Below are 17,584 nucleotides of genomic sequence, written 5' to 3'. Positions count from 1 at the left end.
GAATATTGCTAACAGCAGGAGAGACAAGACCTAAGAGATAATGTTTATTGACTATCCTGATACAAATTGAGTACTTAAAAGATCTGAATTTTGTTATCAGCTTTCTCATTGTTTATGATTCTCAAGCATTGTTTTCAGATCTTTACTTCTGTCTTCTAAGGGGAAAGAGGAGACATACTAATTGAAAATATTTAAAAATTCCACAATTACTTTCTAGACTTTGAATATACATTTTTGTACTTAACTATTTGAAAATAGCTATGTTATAGAAATTTTCCCTTCTTAAGAATTAGCCTTGCTCAAGAGCAAGAATTAACCTTGCTCCAGAAAAGTAAAAGTATGTTTTCTTCTAACTTCTCTGTGCAGCCCATTCAAAGTTGGAAATACCTTATTTTTTTTCCAAAATTTCTAAAATACTGTTTATTTTTTTCTGGATTTTAAAATAATTATATAAATATATTTAAATTGTATAAATACGTAAGTGTTTTTTAGGAGGTTTAGAACCCGCAGATACATGTAAAGAAGAAAATTAAAAATCACCTGTAACACTGCTATATAGAGAGAATCATGGTTAATATTTATATCTATCTTTATTTAACAAGGATTTTGCTGCATGATGATTTATAACCCACAGTTTCCACTTAATATATTATTCTTCTGCAACATCATTTTCAATAACTGCATAGTATTCTTGATGGAATATGTTCCACTATTTCTTTAACTCTGCTGTGCTGTTGCACATTTAGATTATTTTTATTAAAGAAAAAAGAGATCAAAAGCAGTTTTCTGTATAGCTAAATCTTGGCACATATCCATTCTTATTTTCTTATTTTCTTCACCTAAAATTGCTGGAAGTTTAACTGTCCATCAGAGGAATATATAAAAATCTCAGGAATGTAATTTGTATAAAATGGCATTATTTCTATAATAAAAGTACTGTATTATGTGCAGTTGATTGGTCCTTCTGTCCAGAGACTTCTGACTATAGAGCAGAGTTTCAAGAGAGGACCTAATTAGTGTGAATGACAAGTGTCGATACTTTATTTACTTTTACTGTTAATATTTGAGAGTGACCTGAATCTTCTTGTGTAATTGGAAGTAACCGACAAAGTCTCTTCCTTCCGGACAAGTCTAAAACACCTTTAAAGCATTTTAAGTTCTTGAGAAGGAAAGGACTCTGTTAAGAACAAAATGGTTCAAGTAGTTTCTTTCCTTAAGAAATGAAAACTATCAAAGGATCTATGCATTGATTTTGAATTTATCATTTTTACTCAACAGGTGTCATACTCAGTTTTTTTCAAAACAAAGGGGCTGGATATACAAATACCCCTTTATATTTATTTAATTCATTTACTTAAAATTTGAATTTACTTACAAATGGGAAGGTGATGCTTTTCAGATTTAAATTACTGGGTAAAGGACACAGTTGTTGTTTTTTAAAGTAAATAGTTTGTCATAATGAAACATCCCAATATTCACCCACATTGGATAATCTATGTTATTTTTTATTTTGTATACTAGCAGTCTACTCGGGTACCTAATTTTGAATCCTTTTATCCTATGAAACCACTGCTTTTAGAAAGCTTTTAAATCTTTTTCTTCTGTCATCTACATTAGGTAGTCTGGGTTTAATTTTAGTAGTTTTTACTTCTTGGCATAATCAGAAATATTAGTGAGCATTTCTAATTTCGGTATTTCTCTCATGGAGACTAGGCATTTTAAGGTTATTTAGTTATTGTCTCGTACACTTTGAAACTGTGGTCTGTAGAATATATAGGACTACAAAATACCAAATGTTTGTATTTAAATATAATGAATAAAGTACTGAATATTTGCATAAAGTTAGTTACCAATTTATGCTATATTAAGTAGATTTGTATAATTCCTTTGCTTTGGTAGTTAGAATCACCATGACAAAATTTTAGGCCTTTGTGGTTTTGAGTTGTCAAGGGTCATTTTTTTGGTGCATATTTGTGTTTTCTTTTAAACAAAATTCAACCTCATTTCTTGGTGTTTTTTTTTTCCCCTAGATTTTTTAAAAACAGAATTAATATGTAGAAGATTACGCTGCTTCTTCCCTTTAGCTCTTAACTATTTCTTATAAGTAATATCAAATCAGCTGTTACCTACCAGGCAAGTTTCAGGATGTTTGTGCACATATACATTCACCAACCTTTTCTTTGCACTGCCTTAAGTTTACCTTTGTTTTCTAGATTTGAGGTTACCTTGCAAGTAGTATTTGTATTTTTCTTAAGCTTACCCTTTTTTGTTCCCTTTGCTTTTTCACTTCACTACCCGTTGCTACTCCAGTTAGAGCTATTCACAGCTTTATTTTTCTACAGAGGTCTTTTAAAAAACTTATTAAACTTTACTGTTTTATCTAACTTCCTGTGTAAAGTATATACCACTTAAATTTTTTGTTGTTGTTTCTATGAGGTTTAACAAAGTTTGCTCAAAATGTGTCCATTTGTCACTTTTAAAAATAAGAATTGTTAGTTTTATTAAGATGAGTACAAGTGATTAATTCTTTAGATCACATTTTTTCTTAGAGTATTTGATAAAGTGACAGAATGGATTCCTGATATAGCATTGTTTTCATGATTAGAGTACATGAAAAGTGGATTTTCTCTTTAAATCATTATTACAACTGTATTACAAACAGTATTACAGTTTGCAGATTTGACAATCATGTGTAAATTTCAGGCTTGATCAACCTAGTTTCAGGTAATTCAAGTTAGCAAATTTTTGGATTTAGCTTTTTACATATCGACTACCTAAGATCATAGTACCATAAGGGAGGAAGTGATGACAATTATAGTAGGAAAAGCTCAAGGTACAGTAAATTGAATTTCTATGTACCTTTGGCTTGCGGGATCGTGGTTCTTCAACCAGGGATCGAACCCGGGCCCCGGCAGTGAAAGCACCGAGTCCTAACCAGTGGACTGCCAGGGAATTTCCCTGTGTACCATTTAAATATGAGAATTTTTTATGTTTACTACATACAACTATCTATAAAGAAAAAAGGCTTTTTTTATGTCCACTGTATAGATGCAATCAGTGAGTCCTAGGGAGTTTATAAGGCTTGTAAGCCAGAATATAATGAGTTAACAAAAATTTTTAAAGTATGTTTTCTCTAAAATCTTCCTCTTATGTCAGTCTTCTTGATTGACTTAGCCTATGTGTTTTGGTATAATTTTTATTTAATAGTAGGGTTAAATAAACTCTTAGTTGTTCTGTAACAAAATGTTAAACTGCCTAATAACAGCTTTCAACTTAAACAGTAAGTTTAAAACTTAAAGGATGGAAAAGCCTTTAATGCCTAAAATAATTCGAATAGACATATTTTTATTCTACTTCTTTTTAATGCTGTTTTTCCTTTAGTTTACTATAGGGTAAATTTATTCTAGGCACAAGTATTTACTTGAAACAAATACGGATTTGTTTATTCACCTAAAATAGCTGAAGTATCATCCTTAGCAGATGAACAGCAATGTATGTTTTCACTTCTCCATACTTGTCACTGCTTTTATCTTACCCTAGAAATATCAACTCTTAAAAAGTTCTTCAGTGGAATTTGAGTTTTGTTTTTTTGGGTTTTTTTGCTAATCTTAGTTGTAGACCAATGGAAGAAGGTAATGAGATGTTGAACTGTTTGGGTGGGGTGGGGGCAGAGGTGGGATTCTCTGAATGCTTTGTATGGATTATTCGAGACATCGTAGTTTGGAATATATGTATGTATTATATTGGACTAGAATGCCTCTCCATTAGTACAGTTATTTTGTGCATGCAGAATCAATGTGACAGAAGGTGCATGAATATTTTCATCAATAAAACGGCACTGACCTTTCTAGCTTGCACTTTTATGAGTAGTTCGCATGTAATTCATTCATTTGCTTTTATGATGCTGGCTGAATAATTTTTTATTAACATTTTTATAAATATGCAGTGATCTATTTTTGTATAACATTAGATTTCTAATGTCAGTCCATTGTAAGAATATCAGTTATTGAAAGAATAATAACCTTCAAATTTGTGATTCATAGAAATGAAGCACCATTTAACTTTTGTTAGTGGTATTAAATGTTTAGAAACATATTAGGTGAGTTTTTAGAGTTTGAGTTGTGAATACCAAAACTGAGACTGCACCTTTAAAGTACTTTGAATATATGCTATTAGTACATTTTTATTATTTTATAAAGCTATAACAGTTTACTGCCAACAGCTTGCATTGCCAACTGCTGATTTTTTTTCTTTTAATAATATGCTGCATGTAGATAAAGATGACCTCTCCCCAACTACTGAGGTTTGGGATGTAGACCAGGGACTAATAAGTAAACTGAAGGAACAGTACAAGAAGGAACGAAAGGGGAAGAAAGGGGTAAAGAGTAAGTGCAGATTCTATTATAATTTTTGTATACCAATCTTTGAGAAAAAAAAAATTCTTCAGTTCTGATTTTTTGTCTACTTCTTTTTGTTTCATAAAGGGGACAACTAACTTTAAACTTTGTCTGTTGTATAATTGAAATTTATTTGAATATAATTTAGGTTGTGTTATTGATCAAGTGGGAAATCATTTTAAATATGTGGGTAAGGATGAAGGAAAGATTTCAAGGTTTTTGTCTGTATTTTAAGCTTTAAAAAGTTTACCAAACTGTAAGGAATATTGGCCTTGGGATGAAAAATAATAGAAATCTGTTCAAAAGGAAGAAAGTATAAATTTCTGTATTGTTGATACATAGGATATTACTGCTATAACCAGCTCATGTCCAGGTTACATTTCTTAGTTTGAGAATTCCAAAATACAGTGAATAGGAAAGCCCTTTCCATAGTTTGTGCTTTCTGGCCTTAATCCAACCACAAACAACAACAGTAGCAAAAAAAAAAGCTCTCCTAGGTAGTATTTTCTTGGCTACTCTGATGGAGTAAGGCCAGAGGGAGAGGGTAGTGGTAGCAGTAGGGTTTGTTTGGTCAATAGCTGAGTGTCTTTGGGTGCCTCAGTGTATTTTTCATTGTTAATATCCTGACCAATATATTGTAAAAGTATAAATTTGGCTACAGCACATCTCAAAGAAGTAATTCATTTCCATTTTGTGAATCAAGCTTAAGAACAGCCGTATGAAAATCATCTTCAGACCTATGAGTATTAAATGGAGAAACTGAAGTTTATTTTTGGGGAACTTTATTTTGAACTGGCCATTGAATCCTGCCAGTCTAAATTTTTTGACTGTGTGTAGGAGAAAACAGTAGATTTCAATGGCAAAAACCCATATAGGCATTCTTTCATATTCCTTTCTCTGGTGACAAATATATTAATTTATGAAATGGCAGTTGCAGTGGAAAAGGGTGTAAGTTTCCTTCAGTGAAGCAGTTTTTGAATGGTTTAATTTATTGTGGAGGTAAATAAGGAATTTGGGGGATTTTACGTGTTGTGCACTTTTATAACCTTATGCTTATTTATGTTATTGCATGTGAATAAAAAGACAAACTGTTCTCTAAGAAGTTTCATATTTTATGTTGAACTGCTTACAGTATTTAAAAATGTTTAATGCTGGGCAGGGACTGTGTTCAACTCTAACATCACTTACCTATATAATTATTGCATGTTGAGTATAAAAGTACTTTTGCATGATTGACCATTTTAATATAGACACGATGACATTAGAATTTTAGGGTTTAGATCTTTTTTTAAAGAAATAAAGTAGTTTATTTGAATATTACATCACTTATTTTCTGTATGTTATTCATAAACTGACTTACCTGCTGAAGATTTCTTAAGAAAATGCTAGGTAGTGTTGCTTTTAATTTAAAATATAGATACCCCATTTTTTTCCTGATAGAATGTGTTTAGATCTATACACATTTTTTTTTTTTTTTTTTTTGCAAATTGAAGATTTGTGGCAACCCTGCATTTTTTTTAGCAATAGAGTATTTTAAATTAAAGTATGTACATTTTTTAGAGACATAATTCTGTTGCACACTTAATACAGTACAGTATAGTGTACACATAGCTTTTATATGCACCAGGAAACCAGAATATTCATGTGACTCGCTTTATTGTGATATTTGCTTTATTGCAATGGTCTGGAACTGAACCCTCAATATATCCAAGATATGCCTGTACCTTTTTGAGGTTTAGAAAGAAGATATAAGTCAACTTAAGGTTTTTTATTTGTAGGTTTTACATTTTTCTAAAAAATGTTTTTTATTGAAAAAAATACCTGTTTAATTAAGAACTATTAGAAACAGATGAACTAAAACTAAAGTCTAAAATCCCCATAAAATTTTAATTTAATTAATTTTCTTTAGTAGGATCATAATATGCACAGTTTTGTTATTTGCCTACTTAGCTAACAGTTCACAGAAAATACCATTTCATGTCAATAAATATTCCACTGTATAACGTTTTCCAATTTCTTTATACCAAGCTACCCTGTTGTCAAGCAGAATATTGCAGAACCTAATATGTGAAATGGGTGAAAGAGAACTACTCTGATTAAATCAGGAGCTGGAGACCTCAGAGCCATGCCCTGAGGTTCTCATGTCTCAATACGATTTTATTACCAAAATGTGTACTGTGTTATTCAACCAGTCCCCTTTAATTTTGATTTTGTATCTGTTTTCTCAAAAAAAAAAAAAAAGAACTAACTTTATATAGCCATAAAAATAGCACATGCTTATGATTCAAGCAATACAAGTAGTATGTAGAGACACAAAAAAGTAAAAATCACCTTCAGTCCTACAACTCAGAGATTAATATTTGGCATATATTCTTCCAACTTTTTCTAAATGTCTTTATACATAAACCTCCTTTAACAATTTCCAACAAGAATATCATATTGTTTTTAACTCATTTTTTCTTAATTTTCATAGTCATCTAAATAAAATATAATTTTAGTGGTTACATAGTATTGCATTTTGTGGATTTAACCTAGCCTCCAATAGTTAATCCTTCAGATTGTTTCTCATTTTTACTGTTTTTATAAACACCAGTGCTTTTAAGTTTACCCATGTATGTAGATATAAAGATGAGGTTTCCAACAGTGTCTCAGGAGTGAATAATTAGGAAATAATAAATTATGTTTCTCTTTACACTTCCTTTGTGAATTAGTTAAATAAAAACTTTTTTGCTCTTGAATATAGAGTTCACTTTGAAAATGTTGGCTCTGAATCCCTGCCATGGAAATAAATTTTTTTTTAATTGATGGATAATAAACTTAGGTCTTAATCCAGGTAGAACATCATGTTAATGCTAAGATACAATTTTACATGAAAAGATAATTCATGAATTTCCTTAGCATTCTTATTATCTATTTTTGTTGGGTTTTCTTCTGATATTTTCGCAGATGTGGCTTTGTATAAGTTAGAATAATTCATAAACTTTAGCCTTTTCTTTTTTTTCTTTATTCCAAAATGTGAATGAATCACACCTGTTGGACCATAGCACTAAGTTTCTACAGAGTTTTTTCCAGCTTCTTAAAGGGAAGAAAATTATTTGCTAACTTTACCATATGAAATCAGATATAATCCAATCTAAATGCCTTTTTCTTTTTTAATGGGAAAAAAAGTGGTGAGAATGCCAACTTTTTAACTTTGTAAAGACTCAACCATGATTTGACTCTTAAAAATGGAAAGACTTCTAAAATCAAGAGCCAGGAAGCTAATGTTTATCTGTCTTCCAGTTTGTTCACTCCATTTCACCCTTCTTTTTTCCCACCTAAGGCAAAAGAAAATAAAAGTGACATCCTTGCCTTGGACTGTAGATACAATTCAGTATTAATTTTCTTTTTCTTTTTCTTACTTTTTCTGTTAGCATTTCTAAGAGTCAACACCATGAAACTAAAGAGACTTGATACAGTTATTTTGGTCTCAAGCTTCAGAAGGGTTAAGCTTCCTTTTCCTTGTAACTTTTTATTTTGACATAACTTCAAACTTAAGGAAAAGTTGCAAGAAAATAGTGTAAAGAATTCCATGCACTTTCACAGTTTCTTTAAATGTTAACATTTTACTACATTTGCTTTATCCCTTCTCTCTTTAAATATGTACCTTTATTATTTTGAACAGTTCAGAAAACTGAGTAAGTCGTAGACATGTTGCTCCTTAGATACCTTAGTGCATACACATTCTCCTATATGACCACAGTACAATGATGAAAATCGGGGACTTGAGTGATATAATACTATTATCTAATCTAAAACTCTTGTTTTCTGTAATCTTTAAATAATTTCTAAGCTTTCTGTAATTGGGAAAGGGAGTGGGAGGGTTCTGAATTAATCTTTTGTTAATATCTTGGTCTGATAGGATTTTTCTAGCTTTCTATGGTCTCCTTTTTTGCAGTATTTTATGTCTCAGTAAAAACATGTAAATCAATAACAAAAATCACACTGTGTATAGCAACTGAAGTAAGGGTAAAGCATCTGAAATTTGGAACCTTTATTTAGAGTATGAAGGAGGAGGGTAAAAATCTTTTAAGACTTTGGTATTTGTTTCGGTTTTTCAACGTGGAAAGTTTAAATTGTGGATTGTAATATGTTTTCCTTTAATAGATAGTCTTATTCTTGCTTATTGTTATTCCTATGCTATTTTATACTTATAAAATTGAGGCTTATAAAGAAGATTAGATTATTTCATGTCCTTTCTTCAAAAGATTTCTGTTTCAAAGATTCACATATAAATGAGCATCCCTGGATCATTTTCTAGTTTTCCTTTTTTAAAAAAAGTTTCATATTAGTGTTTGTCGTTTGCTATTCCAGATTCAGGATGACAAACTGTCAAGAGGGAATGCAATATTTTTGTAAATTGTGATTTAAGTCCAATCATCTATATATTAGGCATTTTAGAACATTTAAGGTGAAATTATTATTTTGTAGCAATAACTTTCAGTAAGCCTATAAAAGCACCTTGGCACATACTATAAAATGACTGTGATGATTAACCTGCTTCTGTTTTGGAGAGAGTCCATAAAACTGTTCACTATTCTCTTTCTTGCATCAAATCAAAGACGAACAGTTGTTTCATAGTTAAGGGATATTATTTTCAGCTAAGAAATGCAGTTGTTTTATATTTCTGGCTTCAATTTCACACTTCTAAAACAGACTACTCTTCAACTCAGGTTTCTTTCTCTTTTTTCTCCCCCCAAAAAATAATTTAGGTATTTTGACAAAGGGGAGAAAGTATTTTGATGCTCTTTCAGGACACATTTTTAAACTGCAGAATCACTTTGCAGCTAAACTATTTTTTCCTTAATATTGTGATGTCATTTTTTTTTAAGATGACATTTGTCATGTCAGAGCTTTCTTTTAATTAAGATGATAGTCAGAAAATACAACAGATCAAGCAAACATGACATAACTAAACCTTATTCTAAAATAAACTTATCTTTTCCAGATTGCCTGCTAAACATTTGGTTTCACTTTAGAATATAAGGCTGATTAACAAAGGGAGAACAGTAGATTGAGAAAGGGAAAACAGTAGATTCAGTTAAAAAAAAAAAATTACTGTTTTACTTACAATAATAGAGTAATGGAAAGATAGATTTCATGTCATGAGTGTGTATGTTTGTGAGTGTGAATTTAAAAACACTTAACACAGCAGTTGTCAGTCCATAGTTTGGCGTATACATGGCATACTGTTTTTTGTTTTCCTAGATTCTGTTTAGATGATTGTGCATTTGTATAGACTTGATGGCCGTGGTTAAGAGGTAGATGGGTTGTTTTATTATTCATAGTGGTAAAAGAACAGTTTTTCTTGGTGTTATAATTAGAAAGAGTATTTCTTCTATAGATTAGAGTAATAATTGAGAATCAACTTTTGTTTAATTAATACTTAATGAGTCTTCAATTATGCCCTTGAATATTTTTATAATATTATGTATAACATTCTATTACACTAATATGATTACAGTTTTCTCATTATTGCTAATCAGATTTCAAATTTTTTATTTGAAATTGCATTTCATTACAATTACTGTATTTAGAATACAGGATAGATTTAGAAAGAGAATGAAGGAGCATTAAATGTAGTTAGTTGAAAGATGTTCTACAAAGTAGGTGCTGGATAGGACTGTTACATCTGGTTAAGAAATCTGCCTTCATCTTTTAGCAGTTTTTGAGAAACTAGAATTAAAGCAGGGACATTCCATCTTTCCTAAACTTGCCACTGTGCCAAACAGAAACTAATGTTTGGCTATAGTATGCAAGCCAAAAAAAGTAATAATTATATAATTTGGGATCCTCAGTTTGAACATTAATTAACTTTCATGTTGTCTCCTGCTTTCCTTTTCTTCCATATTTCCCAGTCCATGTGTTCAGGAAGATATGACTTACCTGTAATGATAAAACTTTTTCTTGTCTTTATTATATTTAGCTATCATGTGATGAAATTATTTATAAGTAGTATCTAATAAAGTCAAATTTATGGTATACATAAGTATGATAAGAGTGAGCAGAGAAAGATTGCCAAAGGCTCACAGAGGAGATGGAAGTATGTGCAGGAAGTATTCTCACCTTTCTAAGGGATAGGTAAGGACAGATATGACAAAATATGGTAGAAAGAACCTTGGTGAATATTGATACTATAGGGAAACTGCTCTGATTTGAAAATTAGGGAGATTTGTATTGTGGAGCACTAAAAGATGAGATTGGGTAGGAAAATAGGATCAGCACATATGAAGCACATACAGGGTTAAGTACAAGATTTTAGTTAGCTTTGATTGAAAGAGTGTTGAAGTGCTGTTTGTGGTTTCAGAGTAAGGAGTGATATGATAAATGTGATAATTTTGGAAAACTAATCTAGCTGTAGTATTCAAATTTGATTAAAGACAAATGGAGCTGGGAGAGAGGAAAACCAATTAGGAACCTTCTGCAGTAATTCATAAGAATGAAAGCTTTGACTAGAATAAAGTCAATAGCAAGAAAGAGATTAATCTGAAGAATACTTTTTTTTATAATATGTTTTATTTATTTTTAATTTTTTAAATTTACTTTTGGCGGCATTGGGTCTTCGTTGCTGTGCGCGGGCTTTCTCTAGTTGCGGCGAGCAGGGGCTACTCTTTGTTGCAGTGCACGGGCTTTCTCTAGTTGCGGCGAGCAGGGGCTACTCTTTGTTGCAGTGCACGGGCTTCTCGTTGCGGTGGCTTCTCTTGCTGCAGAGCACAGGCTCAGTAGTTGTGGCACACGGGTCCTAGAGCGCACGGGCTTTAGTAGTTGCGACGCGTGGGCTCAGTAGTTGTGGCTTGCGGGCTCTAGGGTGCGCAGGCTTCAGTAGTTGTGACGTGCAGGCTTAGTTGCTCTGCAGCATGTGGGATCTTCCCGGACCAGGGATCGAACCCGTGTCCCCTGCATTGGCAGGCGGATTCTTAACCACTGTGCCACCAGGGAAGTCCCTGAAGAATACTTTAAAGGAGGATTCTATTTAAAAACAAATCTCCCCCCCTCTCCTCATTTATAAGTTGAAAAGGAATTCTTAAGATGTGGTTGCAGGGCTTCCCTGCACTATAGAGCCCGCGAGCCACAATTACTGAGCCTGCGTGTCACAACTACCGAAGCCCGCGTGCCACAACTACTGAAGCCCACTTGCCTAGAGCCCATGCTCTGCAACAAGAGAAGCCACCACAATGAGAAGCTCGCACACTGCAACAAAGAGTAGGCCCTGCTCGCTGCAACTAGAGAAAGCCCGTGAGCAGCAATGAAGACCCAACACAGCCAAAAATATAAATTAAAAAAAAAAAAAAAAGATGTGGTTGCAGAATTTTAAGAACAGAAATCAAGTCAATGATGTTGGTACTCATAAGTGGGAAAGTTATAAAGGAGAGCTATTTTGTGAGAAAGGATAGCATTCATCTTCTTTCATGTTGAATTTCACTGATGGTTAGACTTCCGGTTGGTAGTTTTTCATTTATTAGAGAATTTGTTTACAGTCACTTCATTGTCAGGGGGAAAATCCTCAGATAATAAATGAGTTTCTCCATTATAATTACTTTAGGAAATTCAGACTACTTGACATTTTGCATACAGTAGAGTTGCTTAAGCATTTCTAAGAAGTTAGGGATTACTGTGAAACAGAGTTAATAAATGTATAAGATTCCACCTATTTCCATTAAGCCTTATAATCTCACTATCTGGCATTCTGTTAGGGATACATAAATGAATGATAGTTCCTATAGAATTACTAATATTCTCATAGCCATAGTGAAATTTAATAATTATGTAGTCTAATTAGTCCATTAATGTTGACATTAGTAAATAAGGTCATAAAGTGTGGCCTTGGATTTGCCTATTTTAATTGTTTTTACTTTATATTGACTATAAAGCATTTTCTTTTGTCTTTTCAAATTATTTTTTCTGACATTCTTAAAACTGTTTTCTTTCAAAATACATAAGAGAAATGATTCTCCTGTCATTTCTGAATTTCACAGTTAAAGAGATCCCACAGTACTGTAGATGCTACTGAGTTTTGCATATTTGGGCCTGAATTATCCATGCAACAGCTGAAATTCTCTCCTTAAAGTTATGGCCTATGACAATGTTGACTTTTTATACTGTGATGAGAAACTAAGAGAGCTCATGAGTAAATCAGGTTTTTCAAATTTGGGAAAAGTGAAAAAACATTTTGAGGAAAATTGGAGTTGATTTGTTAATGACATGTTTGTGTGAATATGGCAGGAAAATAGCCACATAAACACAGGGAAAGTTAACTGTTGCACCCTCATAAAAATCATTTGTACTAATTTCTTTGTTAATGTTTTAAAATAATGGATTAAGTTGGAAAAACTCATGTTTTATTCTTTACACTGTTAAATGGTAACTTAAACACCAAAATTTTTTGTTTTAATGGTACCTTCTGTGTCTGTGAGCTTAGAACTTTGGTTGTGTGACAGAAGACTCAATTTTATGTATATATGTATCTCCACAGAAATAGTGAATATCTTAAATATTTAAATTATTTATTTGGGGGGGTTGGTATGGAAAATTGAAGACATCTTTGATTATTGGAGATTTTTATAACTGGAACTTCTTAAAAATAGCCTGTTTTGTTAGTAAGTAGGTTTTTAAGGCTGCTAGCAAGTCAAGCGGTAGCTGTTACATGAACCTCTACTGCTGACATTAATTTACAGGGGTCAACAGGACAAAACTCTACGACATGATAGCTGATCTGGGAGATGATGAGCTGCCCCTCATCCCTTCAGGAATCATAAATCAGTCTAGGTCAGCCTCTACTAGAACTGATCATGAAGGTGCAAGAGCAGAGGAAGGTACAAAATTTAGCTATCATGTTTATTTACATTGCAGAAGACATTAATTCCAAATCACATCTCCTTAATATTATAAACTTGCTGCTGTTTTAAAATGATCAGTTTATATGACCTTCAGAGAAGGTGTTGGGCAAGCTCTTGGTGTAATTGTCCTAAGAGATTTTGAAATTTTTGGCTTCTGTGTCTTTATGATTTTTTTGTTTGTTTTTGATGTTAGGTGGAGTTGTTTCATATATCATTTCCAAGTACCTTTCTGAACTGTGACTTTAGCTTACAGATCTAGTAGCAGAGAAATAGTAGACTTGAAATAGTACATATGGAAAAGAACTATTTAGTTATTTTGTCATATTGCTTACATTTAGTAACTAATAATAACTGTCACCGATTAGGAGACAACTAAGTGACAGACATTGTGCTTGGAACTTTACATGTATTATTTCTAAATATATATATATATATATATATATAAAACAATTGCCTAATTTAATCATTTTAGAATAAGGCAACATCATTATTCTTTAACCTGGTACCAAGTATATACTACTTGTAATGAATTTTCTAAAGTTTGCCTAAACTAGAAATGTGCAGGAAATGAAAATACTATTTAGGCATTTTTTTCCATAATTGATTTTAGCTGAAGATACGTAGATGTACTTGAGTAATTTATAAATTAGGTCTAGATAGTTATAATTCTAAGTAATGAGACTGAATTCTTACCAAAGGTTTATTGTGATATATAATACATATATAAAGGATAATCCATTATCTAATAATTCGGCATATAGATTGAATTTCATTGGTATTTCTGCTTTTGCTCTGTAAGGTAATTTGATACCCCAGTCAAAAAATTTTGAATACATCTTATTCTCTTCTAAGGGTTCTCTACTAGTACATTTTCCTTAAAGTTAAATAATTTTGCATTTTTCCTTTACAGTCAATTATCTCTACATGCATTTACCACTCGCCATAATCTAGGAATATTTGAGGAAGGATAAAGAAAATCACTAAAATAATAAAACCAAAACAAAACATATTAAAGCATGAAAAGCAACAGGAAAAGTAGAAGTCTATTGATTTTTCCTAGATCTCTTTCTCACTGTTAAGCTATTTTCCTGTTTTACTTTAGGAAGTATTTTCTAAAATGCATATACCAGCTCCATTATTCTTCATTTTATGCATTTAGTAATGGTTTACCAAACAGTGCATAGGAAAACTTGCTAAAATTTTTGTAGTTAACACTGTACATAAACTGCAGATTTTACAGCTTAAGGCAAGGCCATATTAGCAGGAATTAGGGACCCTTTTAAATGTTTCAAACCAATGACCTATAGAAAAACACCAGTCAAGACTCATGCTGCACAAAAACCAATTTAGAACTTGTATGTGTGTTTGTGTCTAATTGTGCTTTTTAAGGAAAAAAATGTAAGTCAGTGATCTGACTATTAATAGTGGAAGGTCTAGGAGGTGGGAAGATAAGCATAACCTTATTACACTTTTTAAAGGGTAAATATTATTAGAATTTGTTACTAAAAAAGATTTAAGTTCAGCTTTGACTTAGAGCTAAGAAGGGAACATTAGAGTTCATAATCTCTTATTTTCAGTGGCCATCTCCAACTTTATGCATTCCTATTGAAGGCCGTGCCATGCCTCATTTTATAAAGAAAAAAATGTCTGTTTTCAAGGAGAGAAACTTACACATTACAACATTTCAGACTATTTTTAGTTAAGACTTAAGTATACCATGTTGCCACTGGCATGGATGGAATCAGTTACTGAGCTGTGTTCTTTAGATTTGATAAAATTGAAGGAGATAGGAAGAGTTTGATATGTGAGCTACAGGTTTCCTTGGTCATTAGTGTCCATAAAAAGGAGGATTAATTTTAAAAGTACACAAAGGACCTCGTTGTAAGACCTCATTTTGTAGACCCTAAGATTTCTGTAAAGGGAAATGGTAATATGATAATAGTTTTCTTAAATTGCTTGATGAAATCTTTTAGGCTATCTAATAAAAGGTATCATAATTTATATCATTAAAAACTGCTCCTTTTAATAATTTTTCTTTGAATTGCTAATAACATTTTTATGCTTATGTAATCATGTGCTGTAGGTAATTATGTTAACATTAATAAAATGAATTTATAGAATAGAAATTAATTCCCTCTGCAAAGAAACAAGGGCGGATAAATTGAGTATTTATTATGATTGCTATATGCCACAGTAATGGGTGATTGTGGAAAGGAGAAATACAGCTTAAAAGATTTTTTTCACCAAGATGTATATGTAGTAAATGCTGAGTGAGCAGGATAGCTTGCTATATATAAATGGATATATGTGTCTAGAGATAGAGAATTGTAGTTATGTGATTAATTAGAAATTGGTATACTTTTTATTTAATACAATTAATCTAAAACTCTAATAAAACTAGCTAATATTGCTTAGACACTTCCCTTCACATGCTCTTAAATTGGTCAGTAACTGATAAGAAATATCTCTGCAAAAAGAATATGTAATAATGCAGAATAATTAGTTACCATGTTAAAGTTACCAATACTTTATTGGGCTTTTATCAAAAGTTCTGTTATTGAGTGTTTGTATAATTGTGAGTGGGAGGAATTGTGGCATTTTGTTCTAACTTGTCTTAGAAACAAATTCTGAGCTTAAAAGAAAAACATGTCCTTGTACTGGCTAAAAATGCTTTGAGAAAGTAATACCTAATGAATTTTATATAATTGTTCTTAAACATAATTTTAAACTATTGATTTTATAATTCTCAGCTGCTTCTGGTATTACCAATAACTGCATACTAGATACTGGTAGGAAGGATCAATGCTATAGGTTATTTAGATTCAGTAGGTATAGTAATTATAAAATTAATTAAATACTACTATCCCTGTGTGTATTTTCTATCCGATTTACCCTATATCAGTTGCTGACACACAGCTTCATTTTAGAAATGTCATTCAGGACCCTATTTGAATCAAATTATATAGCTTACTTTGATATTACAGATTACTTTAATAAATAATAAGATATTCTAAATAAGGATGAATTTTACTTTTGCCATGGTATATATCTATCTAGGAGAAGTTGACTTGTATCTTCTCAGAATATTTTCAGTAGTATTAGTGATGACTGACAAATTTTATGACATCTGTTATGTTTCCTATAGTGTATTAAATTTATATCATCTTTTATAGGAATTTTTCAAAATTGATAAATAGCTTGAATTTTTATGTTTCCCTTTTAAATTTGCTCATGGATTTTAATATGTATTGATATGTTGAGTTGTTTTGTATTACAATGATTTATGTACTTTCCCCTTGTATTTTAAGATTAAAATTTTGCTTTCAAAGCATGTTTGAAATGATACGGAGAATTATTGCTTATACTATAACTGTAATAGCAAAATATATAGTAGTGTAGTTATTCTAATTATGGCAGTGTTTGATTTTAATTGGTCCAAGTATCAGAAGTTTAAAGTGCTATCCATAGTCAGGATAGATTAGTTATTTTATTTTAGAAGTATAATGGTAAATAAAAGGGAAGTTAATATAAAAAAACATAGTCGAAGTTTGAAAGCTGGAAGCCATTCTGAAGATCACATACATTAACCTTCTAGGGAAAGGAAACGGACAGTGATGATAGAACTGCCCTTTTCCTAGACCATTGCTGTTACTGAAGAAATCTGAGCAATTTAAGGCTTCACTTCAGTAAACTGATACACTGTATTGCAGACTGGAAACCATTTACATGTGAATACTTATATTAATTTTTACCAGGGACTAGAATACCTAGCACTTTCAAGCAAATATGATAGAAAGCAAAAGGACTTAGCAACAACCTATTATGTTTTAAAAATACTGTAATTATAGTTGTACCAAAGTGATACGTGATGTAAATAGACAAAGCTTTTGTGCCCCACCTCCCACCCTGAAATAATATATCTAGTGCACATTTGATTTGTGGGAAATTATGCTCAGTTCCAAAATAAACACTTGTTTATTACTACACAGTAATAGGATTTTTTGAGTGGAAGAAATGAGGGAAGTGGGAAAAAAATTAATTATATTACTGAATATTGTAACTGTTAAGTGCTTACATTTCCCCCACAATATTGTCTTGTACTGTATGATTTTTCAGCATTTAAGAAGCGGTTTTGTTCTTTATAGCTGAACCAATAACGTTTCCATCTGGAGGAGGCAAGTCATTTATTATGGGTTCTGATGATGTTTTGTTAAGTGTACTGGGCCTTGGAGACCTTGCAGACTTGACGGTAACAAATGATGCAGACTATAGTTATGATGTAAGTGCAGTTTTATTTTTAATTTTTTAATG

The 17,584-nt window shown here is 31.6% G+C and overlaps 1 protein-coding gene across 4 annotated transcripts in view; it reads left to right on the top strand.

Moving 5' to 3' along the window:
* The window catches only part of STRN3 (striatin 3), a 112,833-nt gene that overhangs the window by 77,920 nt on the left and 17,329 nt on the right, over window positions 1-17,584 (top strand). For 2 of the 4 annotated variants that reach the window (XM_061180751.1, XM_061180750.1), the window contains exons 8-9: window positions 4,275-4,385; window positions 17,419-17,552. In XM_061180751.1, the coding sequence (XP_061036734.1) occupies window positions 4,275-4,385; window positions 17,419-17,552 (245 nt within the window). Of the gene's footprint in view, window positions 1-4,274; window positions 4,386-13,111; window positions 13,250-17,418; window positions 17,553-17,584 lie in introns of all 4 variants that reach the window. The other 2 variants (XM_061180753.1, XM_061180752.1) reach the window with 2 other exon arrangements.

This window comes from Eubalaena glacialis, chromosome 2 (assembly GCF_028564815.1).
Source record: "Eubalaena glacialis isolate mEubGla1 chromosome 2, mEubGla1.1.hap2.+ XY, whole genome shotgun sequence".
NCBI classification, from domain to species: Eukaryota; Metazoa; Chordata; class Mammalia; order Artiodactyla; family Balaenidae; genus Eubalaena; species Eubalaena glacialis.
Note: the sequence above shows the minus strand (reverse complement) of the source record. Positions and strands in the feature narration are given on the sequence as shown.